Source organism: Pipra filicauda, unplaced genomic scaffold (genome assembly GCF_003945595.2).
Source record: "Pipra filicauda isolate LSUMZ 115617 unplaced genomic scaffold, ASM394559v2 scaffold675_size221767_pilon, whole genome shotgun sequence".
Classification (NCBI taxonomy): Eukaryota; Metazoa; Chordata; class Aves; order Passeriformes; family Pipridae; genus Pipra; species Pipra filicauda.
This window is the reverse complement of record NW_024104837.1, coordinates 199126-218770: the sequence shown is the minus strand read 5'-3', so window position 1 is coordinate 218770 and position 19645 is coordinate 199126. Positions and strand designations below refer to the sequence as shown.

The following is a 19645-nucleotide window of genomic DNA, read 5'->3' as shown; positions in this document are numbered from 1 at the left end:
TGCCTGGAGACATTTAAAAGACATAGGTGTGGCACTCAGGGACATGGTTTAGTGGTGGAGTTGGCAGTCCTGGATTAGCGGTTGGTCTCAATGATCTTAGAGGTCTTTTTCAACCTTAAGGTTTCTGTGGTTCTATTCTCCTATAGTTCTAGGGTTCCATGACATAGGTAAATGTTTGAACACTGATATTGCACCCTAATTAGTGAGTTTAGTGTATTGTTACTAGAGCAGGTGGCAAGCCATGAGCACTCTGGTGCACATGCCTTCCGGGTAGCCTTGGGCCAGGCAGCAACACAGGCTGGGTGGAAGGGCCCTTTGTCTTAGTGTCTCTGTGTCTCACTTCAGTCCCTGGCCTTTCCTACTCCTCACAGGAGCCAGAACCTGCCCTCCTTCTGTGTCCAGGTGCAGATGGCTTCCTTCACTGCAACAGCTTGGCTCCTCTCACTGGCTGTGTTGTGGCAAGCAGAGACCAGAGGGTCCAGACCACCAACTGGTCCATGGTTTTCACCACCATCTCCTTGGGAAAAGAAGTATGCACTTCATTAATTCTCTTTGTACATGACCACAGGAAGAAATAGTGGACACTAACATCACCACTGTCCTGTCCAGAAGTCCATGGTCAGAGCCTTTTCTTTGTTTTCTAGTGTAGCTGTGCTTAGTACCTTATTGATCACCTGAACCTCGGGTTCTAACAAGTGTGCATTTCAACAGCTGCTCCCCGTTGTGCTTTGGGTTTTTTTCTTTGGTTGCTCAATATTCAAAATTTTACTTTCCTCCCCATTTTTTTCTTTTTTTTTTTTTCCTTTCCAGCATGAGGTGATTTGGTGCAGCCTTAGTTTAGCAGAAAATATTCCGGCTGTGAACAGAAATACCTTGACCTGGTGGCTCCCATGGCAGTCATACTTAAGCTGCCCTGGAGCTGGGCTTGTGTTTGCCTTGGAAAGTGAAACCAGGGGAGGTACGTGTGTTTCATGTTCTAACAAACAAACCTCAGGCCAAGGTCACTGAAAGGTTGGGCAGCCTTCATAACCTGCAAGCAATCCATGTTTATTGTTTTCACCAGCTTACCTTTCTTAAAAGGCCTAGGTACAGGTTCACAGGACTGTGAACAATTTCTGACTTAGATATGACATTTCCTTGACTTTTAAGGAAACACTCCTTGCATATAACCCACTATGGAGTGAAAACCAAGTTAAAAATTGTGTCTTCTATACAAAACTCAGTGCCATTCCCACAAGTCCAGACAGCAGTATGTGATTTTAATCCATGCCCACGGTAGACAGTAAGAGCCAGCATATGCTTAACTTCCCTGTAAGCATTATAGTGGAGAGAAATCAGCTTTGTGTAGTGATAGAAAATGCTGGCTGATACTGTGAAAGACAGAGTGCAAGCAGGGAGCTGCTGCGGGAGCTGGGATGGAAGGGGAACTGTCTGGCCCCTCTGAGGGTCTGCAGATGGCTGGCTCCTCCTGCAGTGCATGAACCTCTGCTGACTGCAAAGACATCCTGCCAGGGGAATTGACATTTACATCTGGTTGTTGGATGGTCACTAGTGGCTTTCCCCAAGCCTCAGTATTGGGGCCAGTCCTGTTTAATACCTTTATTGATGATCTGGACAAGGGGATCTAGTGCACCCTCAGTCAGTTTGCAGACAACACTAAGTTGGGTGGGAGTGTTGATCTGCTGGGGGGAGGGAGGCTCTGCAGAGGGATCTGAATTGATGGGTCAAGGCTGGATCAATGAGTCAAGGTCAGATGGAAAGAGGTTCAATAAGGCAAAGTCCTGGGTCCTACACTTGGATCACACAACCCCATGCAGGAGTACAGGCCGGGGGAAGAGTGGCTGGAAATTTGCCTAGAGGAAAAGGACTTGGGGGTGCTGGTCATCAGCCAGCTGAACATGAGCCAACAGTGTGTCCAGGTGGCCAAGAAGACCAGTGGCACGTGGCTTGTATTAGCAATAGTGTGGCCAGCAGGACTAGGGCAGTGATTGTCCCCCTGTACTTGACACCTCAAAATCCTGCATCAAGTTCTGGGCCCCTTACAAGAAGGACATTGAAGTGCTGTAGTGTGTCCAGAGAAGACAACAACAAGGAGCTGGGGAAGAGTCTAGAAGACAAGTCCTATGAGGAGCAGCTGAGGGAGCTGTAGGGGTTCAGTTTGGAAATGAGAGAAGACCTCATCACTCTCTGCAACTCCCTGAAGGGAGATTGTAGCCAGGTGAGTGTTGGCCCCTTCTCCCAGGCAACCAGCAACAGGATGAGAGGAAATGGACTCAGGCTGCACCAGGGTTGGACATTAGGAAGAATTTCTTCGCTGAGAAGCTGGTTAAGCATTGCAACAGGCTGCCCAGGAAGTGATGGACTCGCCATTCCTGGAAGTGTTCAAGAAATCACTGAATGTGGCACTTGGTGCTATTGTTTAGTTGGCATTGTCTGTGTTCAGCCAAAGGTTGTACTCAGTGATACTGGAAGTCTTTTCCAATCTTAATGATTCTATGATTCTATAATATTGTTCAGGGAGGTGAATAGCAAACAAAAAGCTCCTTCTTGGCCTACACTGCACTCACAGCAAGGGACAGGTGCTATAACGCTGGAGGTGTAATCATCCCTTTATTTACAAGAAGCCATAACTTCAGGGGCAGTATGTTTTGCGCCACGGCTATGTGTAGAGATCCAAAAATTGGTCAGGTCTCTTGTCTTCCTTCTCTCTGGGACACTGGCTCCTATTCAGGTGGTGCTGACATTGCACAGTTCCTGGCAAACTTCTCCACATGCTGACCATGCTGGTCACTCAGAAGACTATAAGATGGGTAAGCTGTCCCACTTCAGGTCATCTTGTCCTGCTTTTTCTGCCCCTGCAGGCACTGAGGGCTGTCTTGCACTATAATTTCCAACTCTCCTTTCATTTTTGTTCTTCTACTCCCTCCACCAAGGCATTGTGTCTGTTAAACCTTAGTGCTGAAATTGAAAAGAATAATGACCCTTTCTTTGCTCATCAGAACCACTTTGGGTAATGTATTCCCTACTGACAATTTAAATTTTTAGCTATGATGATGTCCATTCAGCCCATGCTGGGCAGCCAAGGTAGGCAGACCAAGCAGCTGGAAGGTTGATGCAGCTTGTAGGGAAGGCATGTGAGGAAGTCAAATTACACCACCATGAAATTAAGCAATTAGTGTCCCAAGTGGATCTGACTATAATAGCTGCACTGAGCCTCACATTCCCAGAAGTCAGCTTTTGTATATCATCTGATCAATATTTGCGCTCTCTCACTCCTTTTATTGGATAAAGCTCTGAGTTTATGGAGGTAATGGCTCCAAAATGAAGTTAGGTAAGGCTGTGGCCATGTAGTTCAGCAAGTGGTACCAGTAAATGCAGCAGTTGAAGCAACTGTTGTGATCCAGAATTAATGTATAAGCACAAGAGTATGAAGAACTGCAATGGTGACAATTTTCCTGCACACAGAGATTAGTGAGACTCTTACAAGAGTATCGTGTCTGGTTCTGAGCACTTCAGGAAAAAGCTGAAGGAAAATCTAGTGTCAGGAAGACCTATCTTACTGAGTGAGAAGTTTAAGGCCCTATATTTAGTTTACTTGTTCAAAAACACGATAAAACGATAATTTCATTGTTGGCTGCAATTAACTCCATGAGAAAGGATTTCTGATAATTATTTTTATAAATCAAAGCAGACAAGATCTGCTCACTGAAAGTTATGTTTAAACAAGCTTACAGGTGTGCAGCAGTTCCTCTTCCAGCTCAGGTCCTGAGAAGAAGCAATGTAATAACTCAGGCATCACAAATACACCTGATAAAGAGAGAGATATTCTTTGGAAATGTTGTGCTTCAGGGCAGACCGCAATAGGACAGTCTGTTCTACTTTATCAAACCTCAGGTTACATTCACAGCACACAGTGCAGCCTGTACTAGAGACAGCTCGTCTGGATGTAGGGAGCGAACAGCAGTGGTGACACGGCTGTGCTGACACACAGTCCTCTAGGCCCACCTCTCATGACAGCAGGTTGGGTGAATCAGAGCTGTATGCTAATAATGCTATATAGCTTTCATAACTAGAGGTGTATAGCATCTGAATGGTGGCTGTACCCCTAATGTTCATTGGACTGTGCCATAAGAATACTGCTGGACCAGAGCGTGCAGTTTTCACATTACACTGAAAGCTCAGCCTAGCCCAGCCTATTTGGGAGCAATTTTTTTTGTTGTACCCTTCACCCAGTTTTCCAAGTCACATAAGAATGCACTGAATCAGATTATATTCTTTCTTACACTCTCGGCATTGCTGTGGTGAAATTCCCTGTATTTCTTTGGTCATTTTGCTGATGTACCTCAGTGTAAAGCAAAGAAGAGCTGGAAAGGCTTTTTAGTCCCACATTACTACTAGACTACTATTAGACACGCCACTGACACAGCAATCCTTCATAAGGAATTGCTATGTAAATGCTGCTGCTGCTGCTATTGCTACTGCTACTGCTACTGCTACTGCTAATAATAATAATAATAATAATAATAATAATGTGTCAGTCTTCTGCTGTGCCGTGGATCCCACACTCGAAGCTTTCCATTAAGCAGACACCATACTCTAGATTTCAGTCCTAGGTCACATTTCATTTTTGTACATTGTTAACAGAGACCAATTTAATCCTCTACAGATAGAAGGCAAGACCAATTGTTCTCAGCTTGGGGGTTTAGACTGCCTTGATCAGCACAGAGGAGGAGCCAGTTAAAAATGAAACAAAAAATACAAAGCAAGTAAGAATGTGTCCCTTGGGGTGAAGGAGGTGGCCAACAGTTCTGCCTTATCTCGGAAGCTCATCATTTTTATTTCAGTGGTTGAAGAGCATTCTTTGTTCCCTGCCCTGGCAGGAGCAGAGCAAAGCACTGCCTTGTTGGCCTTGTTGTGGCAGTTGTGACACCCTATTTTTGGGGAGGTGGCAGGGAAGAGCAGTTCTGCCCCTGAGCTTGACTGAAGAGAAATGTGGAGCATGAGGAGCAGGGAGAAAATTTGGGACAGCAAAAGCAGCCAGCAGTAGGCTTTAACAGAGATTAAAAGAAAAAGATTTTCCAAAGGGCATGGAAGGAAGAGTGGAGGCTGTTGCTGGTAGCTGGGCTGAGAGCAAGTCTGAAGAATGGTCCCTGTTGGGACCATTCAAATACACTGGACAGTGTTTGAAATCTGATGGAGTCTCTTCTTTCCAGTTGTGGAACCATCTCTGGGTAGTTTTTAAATGCTCACTGTAGCAACAAAATGACAATGAATCTCTGCATGCCAGCTCTGCCAGATGGGGTCCTGTCACATCTCACATATATCTCTCTGCAATCAATGCCTCATTTGCATATTTCTTTTTCTCTTTGCTAATCTGGCATAATGATTGGGGAGAAAATGTGTAATTATTTTTCCCTGTTATAGAGATTTCTCTACCCCCGCATTCATTTTTTAAAAGGAGGATAATCTTTCAGGTTGATCACATATATGTTCCTGTTGTTTACAGACATCAATCTAATGATATCTCAAACATTATTCCTATATAATTGGTATGAGATAAGTGTAATTAATTTTGAACCTATAAACATCTCAGTGCACAAAATTTGTTCCAAACAAATCACATTAAATATGTATCTCTTTGTTACCTTTGATAATATCTGTTTACAATACTTATTTTCAGTTCCAATTTCATTTTCTTGTCTGATTTTCTCAGTTTCTCTACTTTCAAATAAGTTTTATACCAGGAAAGAGATTTTAAAACCTATTGAAATACAAAAACATTTAAACTATCACTCTCCTTTGTGACCTTTTGTTATCTAATGTCTATCTAGTCCTCATTTGCTTAAGTATCACTAAATGTTTTATAAAAAAATCTTAGAAGTATTCTAATGAGTTCAACCTTACTGATGAAGCTACATTCAACCATGATAAATTTAACCAATAAATTCTGTCATCCCTATGGCTAACAGTCAGCAGGACTGTAGCTGCCTCTTCACTGCTGCCCACTAAGCCACTAGAAGACTGAGATGTGCAAGGAAAAGCAAAGGGTATCTACGGTGATATTCAAGGTTGCCTTCAGCAGCCTAATCCACTCAAATTGCTATCCAAGTTCACTTCTGTGGTGGTTTGGGCTAGGCCTTCCTTGGTGACCAGTTTGTAACCAAGGAAGGGTCCAGATTTACCCAGTATTCCCTACGATTTTTACGTAAGCCAGATTATAAGAAGAGAGGAGGAGAGGCCTTCGCTCTCTTTCCTTCCGGCGGCTTGGAGGTGCAGGTTCCCTGCTGTTGAGTCTGCCGTGCTGGGGAGCGAGGCCTGGTTAGGCCTTGTCGACCTTGGGAGACAGAGGTTGCCGGCGATCGTTCCGGAGCGACTCTCAGTTGTCCCAGGGGAGTAGTGAGCTATTTTTCTTTGCTAACTTTTTAGTTGTTAGATATTGGGTCTTGGGATATCTATATATTTTATTTTAGTTTTGTTCCCTTTCCTTTTCCTTCTTCCCTTTCCCTTGTGAAATTGTATATAAGTGTAAATATATTTATATATCTCACTTTGGTTGTCTCTCTCTCGTTTCGGGTTTTTTTTCTTAGTTTTTTTTTCCTCCCTCTTCTCCCTGAGGTTGGTTTGGGGGGGGGGGAACTTTTGGTGGTAAGGTTTGGAGACTTGGCGGAGGCCAGCTTCAACCATAGCAGGTCACAAAGTAAAGAGGGCTCACCATCTGGCTGTACTCTGGGATGTGCATCCTCCAGAAGCCAATGGCTCCCAGAAAAGCTTGGGTTTCTTTCTTGTTTGTGGGTGGAGCCATTGCTACAATCTTGTGGAGGACGTCTGTTGGTATCTGGTGTCGTCCATTTGCCATTTCAGCCCTAGGAACTGGATCTCTTGGGCAGGGCCCTTGACCTTACTCTTCTTGATGGCAAAACCAGCCCTGAGGAGAATCTGGATGATCTTCTGTCCTTTCTCGAAAACTTCTTCTGCTGTGTCCCCCCACACAATGATGTCATCGATGTACTGGATGTGTTCTAGAGCCTCATCCTTCTCTAGTGTGGCCTGAATCAGTCCATGGCAGATGGTTGGACTGTGCTTCCACACTGGGGCAGTCGATTCCAGGTGTACTGAACGCCCCTCCAGGTGAAAGCAAACTGTGGCCTGCACTCTGCTGCTGAGGGAATGGAGAAAAACGCGTTGGCAATGTCGATGGTGACGTACCACTTTGCTGTTTTGGACTCCAGCTCGTCCTGGAGCTCCAACATGTCTGGCACAGCGGCACTCAATGGCGGCGTGACTTCATTTAAGCCACAATAGTCCACAGTCAGTCTCCACTCTCCATCGGACTTACAGGCCAGACGGGGCTGTTGAAGGGTGAGTGTGTTCTGCTGACCACCCCTTGGCTCTCCAACTTCCAGATCATCTTATGGATGGGGGTCACAGCATCTCGGTTCGTCCGATACTGTTGCCTGTGTACAGTTGTCGTGGCCGTTGGCACTTCTTGTCCCCAAAGCTCCAGCGATTCCTTTCGTACAACAAGGGGACCAATGCAGCACCACCTCTCCAATTTTAAGTAGCATTTTCGCTGCCTTCACCACTAGGATCATTGTCGCTGAGCAATGTAGGGATGGGTTAGAGCTGATCTTGGAGTCTTTGCTACCAAACCTTGAAGGCCACCATTAAGGAAATTGGCTACTAGGCCATGGGTGTCGAAATTAAGGAAAGGAAGCAATTTGTTCCATCCATCTGAACGGTCCCTCACAGGATGTCCTAGGATAGGCACAAAACCAGCAAGAATCAGGAAAAAAATTAGTAAAAAGGCCATTGTTATTATTTTTCTTTCTCCTTCTTCCTAAACAAAGCTATGTTTAGATAAACAAAATCCTTCTTGGCAGCTCTCCCGGGAGTGTCCCAAAACAATGGTGGATGTTGACAAAACAAACCTGCTCTTGGCAGCTTTCCCAGACAACGTTCCCACAACAAAATCAAAGGAACCAAAACAATCCCACTTCTGACACCAAAACCATCTGTAGCCGGTTGGAGTTGGCTTCCTGCCAAACCCCACAGACTACAGAAGATTACTACGTGTAAATTTAGGGTAGAACTTAGGTGGGAGGTTCCTGTGCCACAGAGCTCTTGCCCACAGTTTCTCTTGGAAAAGAATGGAGTTCCACAGCTCATTGCTTCCATTTCAACCTTTTTGGGCCTTTGACCACTCTGGAAAATCTGGACAAACCTGATGAGCAGAAGTCTTGGGCTTTACCACAGGTGTCTGGGTGGTGTTCTGAGAGCCAGACTTCTGCTCAGTCCCAAACTGATGCCAACATGTCCCAGGCCAGGTGAATCCAGAAGTGGACTTGCAGCCAGAAGTCCGCTGACAGCGCTGCTTGGGACCACAGATCTGCTTCTGTGGCGCTCCAAAAAGAGCTTGGTGTTGGCCACTGCAAGTCTCTCAGTAGCTCTGAAACATTCACAAGCACACACAGAGTCATCTTTGGCAGGAAGGCTTTCGCAAAGTTACCCTCCACAGCCTTGACTACTACTCGACTTCTAAAAGCCAAGGGCATGAAGAGTGTCCAAAACCAGCACATCCTTTGATCTGAGCTTGTTCCCAGGGCCTGTTTCTAAGAAATCACACCAAGTGCAAGGAGTAGGCAGTGGCACCTCCAGAAGAACTCTGGGCTACCCTGGCCTTCTCAAGGAAAGCTCAACCCTCAGACCCGCTGCCAAAACAGAAGCCAAGAAAGAGCCGCCTTATTTTGGATTCACAGAATCCAACTCTCTTCTCCCAGAGGCCTCTCCTTATTCAAACAGGAAAGGGCACAAGATTCATCTTCTCTGTCACCCACGGGATGAGGAGAGGAGAGACTGGCAAAAAGACTGCCTGCTAAAACAACCTCAACTTGAAAAGACACCAATAATGCCAGAGTGGTGCTGCTGTGGGGTTACTGCTGGAACTCTAAAGAGAAAGGAAGACAGGTCTGAGGAAGGGAAGGGTCTGAAGGAACGTTCCCCACAAAGATGCCACGTTCTGCTGTCACACCTGATGCTGGCCAGATGCAGAAAAGGGATTTCCAAGGAAAATGCAGGAGGAAAAAGGAGTCTGTTCTTACCAGTCCAAAAAAGCAGGGACTTACCTTTCCAGTTTCTTGGTGAGGCTTTTTCTTCTTTGGGCTTCCACCAGATACAGCTCTTTGTACTTGTCCACTTCTGCCTGGGTGGATTCCTTTTGAAAAGGTCTTTCTGCTTGGTTGCTTTTTGTCCTTCCCAGTGCACGTTCCAGATCTCTAATTCTGTCTTCTAACTGTTTTTTCAGTGACTCCACATGACTGCTTCTGATTTCTTCTAAGGTGTCCTGGTGGGCTGCCTGTGCCTGAAGGAGACAGTGCACCTTCAACCACCACAAGAAAAAGAGAGCTCTGCCCAGCACAAAATTGCACACACCCACTTTCAAGGGCCCAGCCTGACTCAGAGAGGCGGTTCTGCCTCCTCACTCCCAGCAGCAACCAAGGCACAACCCAGGAGCTGCCAGGGCAAACAATTCTTTGCAGTGGGAAAGAAGCCCAAATGAGCACTCTGCTTCAAAGCTACTAATGAAGAGACACTGGGTCTGTAGGACAGGGCATGTCCAAAAGGATTCTTCAAAGACAAGAAGAGCTTCCATCCACCTCCAGCCCCTCCCTCCCATCCCTGGAATTTCAGTGACTCCTTTTCTGAGCACTTTCACCTCCTACAAGGACAAAGCAGCACCTGTAGGTCTGGCCATGACAGCTGCAAGTTGCCAAACCCATCCAAGGATGAGCAGTGAGAAGCAGAGCAGCGCACAGAGATCCCCCCAAGCACTGCAAAGTGGGAATCTGCCTTGGGCAGCCTTTGCATTCAGGGACCTGCCGGCACATTCCACACCCATGACAGCACTCCTGCCCAACCAGATTGCCTTCTGCCACTGCCTTCAGCAAAGATAGAAGCTAACCCACAGAACACAGGAGCAAAAGAAAAAGACCAAACACCATGGCCACAAGAGAAGTTTAGGAAGTGCCTGTGGACACTGGGGAGAAATTCACTTACTTGCAAAAACTCATTGACTTCTTGGAGTTTTTGTCTTATTTCCTGGTCTGCTTGTTCTTCCACCTCTCTTTTGCACTGTTCGAGTTGGCTGCGATCCACCACGTTGGTCTCCAAATGATGGTGGAGTTTTGCCAGCTCTTCTTGCAGCTGGCATTTGTCCAGGGCCAGGTTCTCGCACTCCCCACGCAGGGCAGACAGCTCTTCTTGCAAAGCCTGATTTTTGGCCTCCAGCTGCGTGCACTGTTCACGTTCCCTGTCCAACTGCTGGGAAAGTTCAGCAACCTGCAGACAGAAAGAACAAAAAAGGAACTGAGTGTGGTGTAAATGCAGTGAATTCTGGGAAAACCCCAAAACTGGCCGCCCAGGGAGACTTTATTCATCATCTGCTGGCTCAGGACTAGACACAAAGTGCAACCAGGCTTTTCTTTTCCAGCAAGAACAGCTTTCCCATCATTTGCCATAGGATTCCTCAGCTTCCCAGCCTTTTGGAGTTCCTCATGCAAAAATGCTCCAAGCTTCTGGACTCCAAAGGAATCACTGCAAAGGCAGGAAGCCATTCTACAGGGATGCCTTCAAACCCAAGCGTGGCTCTGACAGACGCCGCTTCAGCAACGGATCCGAGTGACGAGCGGAGAAGGGATGAGAGGTTCTGTGCCACTGCTGCACAGGCACAGCAGCCTCAAAAGCACTGCTTGGAACAGCCCTTCTGGCTCCCCGCCACAGGATGGGCTGAAACAGCTCCCCGTGAGCAAGAAGGGACAGATTTTCCCCTGGGAGGCCCCTGTCCTCCTTGGGCCCTGGGCAGCAACAACACTGTGGAGAAAAGCCAAACCTCAAGTGCCTCCTGCTCAGCTCGTGCCTGAGACAGGGCTCAGGGGCTGATGGTGCCCTGCCAGTGACAGCGCTGTTCCTCCCCTCTCTGCCAGGGCAGCAATTCATCTGTCACACCCAGAGGACGCTGTCACAGCCTCCCTCCAGCTGCAGCCAGGCCTGAGCTGGGCCCCACTGCTCTCAGCCCAGGGACGTGATGTCCTGCCAGGACGGCAGACCTGCCCATCCCTCAGGCCCAGTCGGGGGATCTGCACTCTTGGCTGACCCCGCTCACTCTCACAGGACCTGTTCTACTCTTCTTGCTCAGGGCCTGTGGGACGGCTCCCTGGCCCCTCAGCTCACACACCCTGCCAGGCTGGCTGCCACTCCTGGCTTGCCCCTCCTCTGCAGGACAGCCTGGCCTCCATCAGCCCTTACACCTACTGCTTTGCCCTTAACATTTGCATCTTTCCCCAGAAGGAGAACTACCCCGGATTAGTTCGAGTCATCTCCCACTGGAACAGCAGGAGGAGCATTAAGAAAAGCCCATCACATCCAAAATGCAGCCAAGGGAATAAAAACATCCACGTGACAAGAAATAGAGGGAAAGCATCTCCCAGCTTTCAAAAGAAGGAACACCACAACCAAAGAGCCCCACCCAAAGCACAGCTCACCTCTCTTTGGAATCTATCAACTTCCTTGACCTTTTCAGAATATCTCTTCTTCATTTCTTCCAGCTGGGACTGACTTTCTTTCTCTTCATTAACCCGGAGTTTCCTGCTCTCTATCCTCAGAAGCTTTTCCAGCCTGCACAGCAAATTAGTGAAGAAAACCATGGAGCACAGGAAGAACCAGCTTTTCCCCCACAGTCTCACAGAAACAGCACAGACAGCATCCAAGCCTAGAATGGCTTGGCTTGGCAGGGACATTAAAGATCATCCAGTTCCAAGCCTCCTGCTCTGGACAGGGACACCTTCCACCAGACCAGCTTGTTCACAACCCCATCCAACCTGGCCTTGAACACTTCCAGCCATGGGGCATCCACAGCTTCTCTGGGCAACCTGTTGCAATTTCTCACCACCCTCACAGCAACCAATTTCTTCCGAGGATCAAATCTAAACCTACTCTCTTTCCGTTTGAAGCCATTCCCCCTTGTCCTCTCACTACCTGCTCTTTTAAATGCACTCTCTTCATCCTTCTTGTGGGCTCCCTTCACACCCCAAAAGGCCACAGTTAGGTCACCCCAAGGCCTCCTCTTTTCCAGGCTGAAGGGTTGCAATTGTCCCAGCCTTTCCTCCTAGCAGAGGTGCTCCATCTTTCCAAGCACCTTGGTGGCCTCCTCTGGACTCAGTCCAACAGCTGGAGGTCCTTGCTGTGCTGAGGAGCCCAGAGCTGGATGCAGCCCTCCAGCTGGGCTCTCCCAAGGGCAGAGCAGAGAGGCAGAATGCCCTCCCTCCACCCGCTGGCCACGCTGCCTGGGACGCAGCCCAGGACACAATTGGCTCTCTGGGCTGCGAGCGCACATCGCCGGCTCATGTCCGGCCTCTCCTCCAGCCCAAGGGCTTCTCGGCAGGGCTGCTCTGCCCCTCTTCATCCCCCAGCCTGCACTGATACAGGGGCTGCCCTGAGCCACGGCCAGCATCTTGCACTGGCTCTTGGTAAACCATCAGCAGATTGCCATGGGCCCACTTCTCCAGCTGGTCCAGGGCCCTCTGGATGGCATCAGCTGTGTCAACCACACCCCTCAGCTTGGTGTCAGCTGCAAATTTGCTGAGGGCGCACTCCAGCCCTTCCTCTGGATCATTAGTGAAGAGATTAAAGAACACTGGGCCCAATCCAGACCCCTCAGGGACACCACTCGGCACTGATGGCCCTCAGCACTCTGAGCCATTGATCACCACCTCTGCATGGCACTGTTCACCCAATTTCTTATCCATCTAACAGTCCACGCATCCAATCCATCTCTCTCCACTTTGGAGAGAAGGATGTTGTGGGGGACTGTGTCAAAGGCTTTCCAGAATGACAGGGAGATGACATGGGTAGCCCTTGTCCACTGAGGCAGTCACTCCATCCTAGAAGGCCACCAGGTCGGTCAAGCAGCACTTGCCCTTGGCGAAGCTGTGCTGGTGCTTCCAATCACCTCCCTGTCATCCACGTGCCTTGACAGAGCTTCTAGAAGGATCTTTTCCGTCACCTTCCCAGGCACAGAGGGCAGGCTGACAGCTTGGCAGTTCCCAGGGCCCTCCTTTCTACCCCTTTCAAAGATGGGCACAGTGGGTTTCCCTTTTTCCCCTCACCTGGGACTTCCCCTGATTGCCACGACTTTTCAAATATCAAGGACAGTGTCTTGGCAACTCCATCAGACCCTGTTGGCCAATGGAGGGCAATAATGCTGGCCAGATGGAGAAGATGGATTTCCAAGGAAAATGCAGGAAGAAAAAGGAGTCTCTTATTACCACTCCAAACAAGCATGGACTTACCTTTCCAGTTTCTTGGCAAGGCATCTTCTGGTTTTCACTTCCTCCAGATACAGCTCTTTGTACATCCCTACTTCTCCCTGTGTTGGTTCCTTACAAGAAGCACTCTCTTGTTGGGTGTTTTTGACCCTCTCCAATTCACTTTCCAGATTTCTAATTCTTTCTTCCAACTGGATTCTCACGAAATCACAATGACTGTCTCTGGTTTGTCCTAGTGGGGCCTGGTGGGCTGCCTGTGCCTGAAGGAGACAGTGCACCTTCAACCACCACAAGAAAAAGAGAGCTCTGCCCAGCACAAAATTGCACCCACCCACTTTCAAGGGCCCAGCCTTACTCAGAGAGGCGGCTCTGCCTCCTCACTCCCAGCAGCAACCAAGGCAGAACCCAGGAGCTACCAGGGCAAACAATTCTTTGCATTGGGAAAGAAGCCCAAATGAGTACTCTGCTTCAAAGCTCCTAATGAAGAGCCTGTGGACACTGGGGAGAAATTCACTTACTTGCAAAACGAGGCTGACCTCTTGTAGCTTTGGACTTCTTTCCTGGTCAGCTCCTTCTGCCACCTCTCTTGTACATTGTTCTCTTTGGCTGCCATCCAGCACCAAAGTCTCCAAATGATGGTGGTGTTTTGTCACCTCTTCTTGCAGCTGACATTTGCTCTTCTCCAGTTGTTCACACTTCCCAAGCAGAGTGGACAGCTCTTCTTGCAAAGCCTGGTTTAGGGCCTCGAGCTGCATGCCTGTTCCAGGCTCCATGTCCAGCTGCTGGGAAAGTTCACCACCCTGGACACAGAGAAAAAAAAGGAAAAGAAAACTCAGCATGGTCTAAAGGCAGTGAATTCTGGGAAAACCTCTCAAGGGGGTGGCCATGGCAACTGTATTTATCATCTACTGGAAACGAGCCTAGAAAACACTTGAAAGATTCCCCGACAGAAAGAAGAAACTTTACACCGACTTAAGAATTTGGGAGACACTTCTGGCAACAATACTTCTGGGTCCCTTGGAGATCATGACGAAACTCCTCATTTAGAATCTAAGAATTCCTCCAGTGTCCAGCACACCAAATATCCTCAGGGCTTTTGTAGCAGCTGGGGAAAGGACCAGGCTGCTTTCTGAGCAGCCTCTGCTGAGGAGAAGGCAGAAACTGAGCTCCCCAGGCTCTGCAGGAAAACTTCATCTGACAGGTGCCCCACAGAAATAGGCAACTAGGCTCAAGAGTCACAGAAAGGAAAATTTAGGACCAGCTTACTGAGGCAGAGGCTTGCAGGGCTCTCGCAAGGGCTTCAACGCTCTCGCTTGGCTGCTGGACAGTGGCTTCCAATCTGCTGTTCTCACTTGCAAAGCTTAAGAAGAAATACAGCTCTTATTACCAGAAAATCCAATGCCAGACAAACTGTGCTAAGGAACAGAAGCCACAGCAGAAGTGTCCTTCAAAATCCCACTGACTCTCCCCCTGTTTCCACCCAATCCCCCAAAGCCACAGACCCCTCGCTTCACTGGGTTACTCTCTTACTCTTGCGCGTCTTCTTCCAGGAGGTCCTGCAGTTTCTGGGAGGAAGTTATGGCCTCTCTTTTCTTGGCATCCAAGGCACTCTTCAAGTCAGGAACACAATGCTCAGACTGAATATGCTTTTCTTCCTCCTCCTGTAGCTGTAAAACCACGGGAAGAATCCACAGTTGTCAGGGGAGCTTTTCCAGAGAGGAGCCAGCTGCTGCTGAAGAACTCAGGTGCTGCATGTCTGTGTGCATCCCCTCTGCCCAAAGAACTGCAGTCCATTCAAGTCCCTTCAAAGCTTCACTTCTACTCCCCAATGAACACAATGAACACTGTTTTGTCCGTTTTCAGGATGGATAGGAAGCAACAGGCACCCCCAGGTTTCTCCCTGTGGGGACAGGCTTTCCATACCTCCGCATCAGCCCTGTCCAGCTCCTCCTGCAAACGCAGATTATCTTCCTCCAGGTGAGCCTCATGGCTTCCAGGAACCACAAGAGCACTCCTAAAGCATGCAAAATTTCATCGGAAACATGTCTGATCCTGCATCAGTTTTCCCCTGCTTGCTCCCAAAAGAGCTCTTCCCCCCTTTCCTACAAGCTCCAGGAAAGCAAAGCCAAGTCCATGGAAGCACTGGAGAATTTCTCTTACAAGGGGCCTCCCTAAAGCAGCCTCAACTACCAGCTCAGGCCATGCTGTTCAGGGCTCCTTGCACTGCTCTTCAAAGTCCCCCCACATGCGGCTGCACAAACTCCCAGGGCAAGCCCTTCGACCCCCTGACCATCTCCATGGCAGGAAGTTTTCTCCTTCTGTGTGCTCGGAGCCCCTCGTGTCCCCTGGGACAGTGTTGCTTCTCTTTTCCCCAACGCTTCCCTTCAGAGCACTGAACGCCCCAACTCTGCCGTGCCTTAAACCCCCCTGGCCTGCAGAGCAGCCACGCTGCTGAGCTACTGGCAAGTTTCCCCGGGGCTCTGGCTCTGGGTGGGGGAGGGCACCACAGACAAGGCTTTCTTGCAGACCTCAGCGGGCAAAGGACGAGAGCCCCTGAGGTACGAGAGCAGCCAAGGGCAGACCTGCATTTACCAGTCCCATGGGGAACTGCTTCCACGGGGCTGCTCCTTCTTTTGCCCAGCTCATTGCCACGCCCCTCGTCTGGGTCACACTTGCAGACTACCCAGAACACCCGGGGGCTGTTTTGACAAAGCCCTCACCTTTCCCCCTGGGCTTGAGCAGGCCTGTCAGCTGCTTTGTTCACAAGGCACTCCAGAATCTCCTCGTGCTGTTGCAAGGCTGCAAGTTTCAAGGGGGTAAATCCCCACTAAAAGGAGAAAGAATCCCCATTAGAAAGACACAGACAAGCTCTGCAGCTCTTGGAAAGAGCAGCTTTAGCCACGTGCCAAGGTTACCTGGTTCTGAGCATCACTCTTGGCATGATGCTCCAGTAGCAGCCCTGCTACAGCTGTGTTTTTAGAGAGCACAGCCAGGTGAAGGGCAGTGTTGCCGTCAGCGTCTGCCAGATTGGGGTCGGCACCGTGTTCCAGCAGAACAGCAACACATTCTTCCTGCTCCTGCTGGACTGCCTGGCAACAACACACCAAAAGGGAAAGGCTTCCAACTTTTCCATCCCCCTCTGTCACAACTCCCAAAGCTCCTGAGTGCTGCCATAGAAGACCATCTGCAAAGATCAGCTAACAGAGGCTGTGCCGTGCCCATTGCAATAGGTGTGTTTCTATGGCCCTGCCCTGCAAGGAATCCTGCCAGACACCTCCCCTTTAACACCCCAGCACTAAGCCCCACCTCCAAGCTCAGAAGGCATTGCACACACCTTCATCAGGGCCGTTCTCTTGAAGCTGTCAGCGAGGTTGGGCTGGCTGTTCTTTCTTAGCAGATATCTAACGACATCTGCATGGCCATTGGCTGAAGCCAGATGCAGAGGTGTCCTAAAAATTAAACAGACGCTCTTAACCCAGACAGACAAAGGACGAGCCCAAGCTGTGTCTCTACCCAGCACCCTGGGGACCCCGCCCGGACTCTGCTCCTCCTGCTGCTGCTGCTGCTGCTGCTGCTGCTGCTGCTGCAACCCTGCCCTGATGAGCCAGAGGGCAGAAGAGAACAGGTGAGGGTTGAGCAGCTGCAGAACAGCCCTGCAGAGAGAGCACGGCCAAGGGGCAGGTGGGCAACACGCGTTTGCAACAGCGCTGGAGCCCGGCCGGCAGCTCCAAGCAGTGAAAAGCTCAAGAGTTCCCTCTCCCATCTGACAGGGCAAATGTCACTTTTCAAGCCTTGTCCCTAAGAGAGGGCTGCCGAGGACTACTGCAGCTTGGCTCAGGAGCAGCCAAGGTGTGCCATCAGCGTGGCCCAGAACTCACCGCATCTCCTGGTCTGGCCTGTCGATGCCGACTACCTTGACGTACCAGCGCCAGCGCCTCAGCCAACCCAGGTCACCGCGGGCGGCCGCGCAGTGCAGCCTGCCCAGCCCCTGCTCCCGGAGCTGGGAGGCGCTGCTGGAGCTGGTGGCAGCCCAGGGCTGCCCACTGGGGCTGCTGGAGGGCGACTGCCGACGCTTCTTGCTCAGAAGCCACGGCATGGCCCTGCTTGGAGCTCCCAGCAGCAGGAAGGGCAAGAAGGCCCCGGCGGGCTGCCGGGAGCCAAGTGGGGATGAGGAATGGGACGAGGGCGAGGTTTAGGGGGAGGGTGACAAAGGGGACGAGAATAAGGACGGGCACAGGGTATGAAGCACAAGGCAGACGAGGTCGCCCTGCGCAGTGGTCGTGGCCTGCAGCTGCCAAGACGGCGATGCAGGCGCGCAATGCTCCCCGAGCGGGATGTGCTGCTGCTCCCCGAGAGGCTCCAGCAGCTCTGAGCGCCGGCTGCGGGCACCAACAAAGCCGTGCCCGACTGGCGCCTGTGGCGTCACAATGGCTGGTGGAAGGCTCAGCACGTCAGCGTGGGGTGTGACAGAGGCCACGGGGCAGGGTGGGGCCGGGCGGGACAGGGCAGGGCGGGGCAGGTGTGAGGGCGGCCCTGCTGGGCCTTGTGGGAAGGAGGCGGCCTGGGCCTTGTGAGGGCGGCCGGCGGGAGTGGGCACTGCCCCGCCTCAGGGCGCCCCGGGGCAGGGCCCGGGACGCTCCCACCGGGCCGCAGGCTGCGGTAGGCGCTGGAGCAGCTCCCGCATCACCCGCTCTGGCTTTTTGCTTCAGCCTGGAGCCGGGCTGCCTCTGGACACACTGCCATCAAATGAGGCTCAGGAGGAAGTGGGGCCACCACAGCTCTCAAGAAATGCCCACCCAGCGCTCCAAGCCTGCCAGACCAGAGTTCCAGGACAATTCCCCAACTCCTTTGTCTTGTCCCTCTTGAAGAGCAGACACCTCACCCCCTTTCCCCTCACAACTGCTCTCTCCTGCTGCTTTGCCAGATGCCAACAGTGAATTTCTGCTCTGCTGCTCCACCAGCCAATGGGCAGCACACAGCAGGGCAGGAAGAAACTTTCAAACACATCTTGTCCCACTTTGTCCCAATGACAACACCAAGTGAAGGCCCACAAGTTCTGCACCAGCTTTCTCAGGGGAGGGACACTACAATGCACTGCAAGCAGGCTGAAGAAATTTCCCTTTTTCTTTACAGGCTACAAACCGATCTGCTTCCCACAGGATCAAGGATTTGCCTGTGTTTTAAGGCTACCAGGAGCTCACCCACTATCTTCTGCCCAGAACACAAAGAGGAGGGCTCGAAAGCACTGCAAGAGTCTGGTACTGAGTAGCAGCAATAGCTCACCTGGAGGCCATGATCTTAACACCACTGTGCTTCAAGCCTTCCCGGAGGAAGGGCACACATTTGCCTGGCCTCTGGGACAGGCTGAAGATGCAGTTGTGAGCAGAGCTGAAGGGAGCAGAGGACAGCTCTGGCTCGGCCTTCAGGCCTGGCTTCTCTTTCGGCCTTGAAGATGTCTGCCGGACTGATTTGCACTCAGACCAAGGGCAGAGAGAGTTGGACAGGTCCCACCTGTCCCAGAGGCAAGCAGAGGGAAGAAGAGGGGACAGCCTTGGGATGGGGGAATGGCAGAAGGAGAGCCAGCAGGGGGAACAGAAGAAAACGAGGACACATCCTGGAGTCTTGACGGCGACTGCCGTTGGTTCTGGCGGAGGAGCCCCTCTATGCTGTGTGTGCTTTGGCACAGGCTGCACTGTGGGTATGGCCCTGCTCTGCTGGTGGCCACTGCTCACCCTCTGCACAGAATCACGGAAAGACTAAGGTGCTCTAGTCCAAGCCCTGTTCTGGAACAGGGTTTCCTAGAGTCAGTTGTCCCGATCCCTGAAGGTTGGGAAAAGCCAGGAAAGACGTAGGCAAAGAAGACATTCAGTATTTCTGCTTTTTTCCTGTCCTGTGGAACAAGCTGCCCCATCTTGTTGAGAGATGGGCCCACATTTTCCCTGCTTTTCCTTTTGTCACCTACAGACTTAAAGAAGTCCTTCCTGTTGTCTCTGACATCACTGGCCTGATTCAGTTCCATTTGGGCTTTGGCTTTACCAACTTCATCCCTGCATGCCCAGATAACATTTCTGTTTTCTTTCTTTGCGTCCACTCTCTGTAGAGATGGGGGGAAATACATTGGGGGATTTGTTCCCCAGTGTCACGGGTTTACTTATTCTAAAAAACCAAAGGGAATTTTCTTTCCCCTGCTGCCTGTGGTTGAGGGATGTTGAATGGGGAGGACAGTTTTCTGCCTTGGGTGATTACCTACCCAAAGGAACTGGCTGGCAGAACTACTTCAAGCCTGACAGCTCTCTCTGGGGCTGGGGGGGACTCATGAGGAGTTT

General features: G+C 50.4%; 1 protein-coding gene across 1 annotated transcript; it reads right to left on the bottom strand.

The window, feature by feature from the left end:
* Positions 1-6691: 6691 nt before the first annotated feature.
* Positions 6692-18613, bottom strand: LOC114003629 (ankyrin repeat domain-containing protein 26-like). The gene is made up of 15 exons (XM_039388682.1): positions 18603-18613; positions 17198-17338; positions 16654-16768; positions 16235-16408; positions 16040-16146; positions 15243-15333; positions 14850-14986; positions 14586-14679; positions 13838-14119; positions 13344-13579; positions 11538-11670; positions 10054-10335; positions 9123-9358; positions 8222-8446; positions 6692-7755 (listed from the first exon to the last, which is right to left on the bottom strand). The coding sequence occupies exons 1-14, from the start codon at positions 18611-18613 to the stop codon at positions 8245-8247; spliced, it is 2241 nt and encodes a 746-aa protein (XP_039244616.1). The 3' UTR covers positions 6692-7755; positions 8222-8244.
* Between the last annotated feature and the right edge of the window lie 1032 nt (positions 18614-19645).

What these genes read in the sequence shown, in the direction of transcription:
- LOC114003629 (XM_039388682.1), bottom strand. An exon ending in CCCTGCAAGCCTCTGCCTCA is followed by an intron (nt 14,120 to 14,585) that starts GTAAGCTGGTCC and finishes CTCTGTGTCCAG; the next exon opens with GGTGGTGAACTTTCCCAGCA. An exon ending in AAGTCAATGAGTTTTTGCAA is followed by an intron (nt 9,359 to 10,053) that starts GTAAGTGAATTT and finishes TGTCTCCTTCAG; the next exon opens with GCACAGGCAGCCCACCAGGA.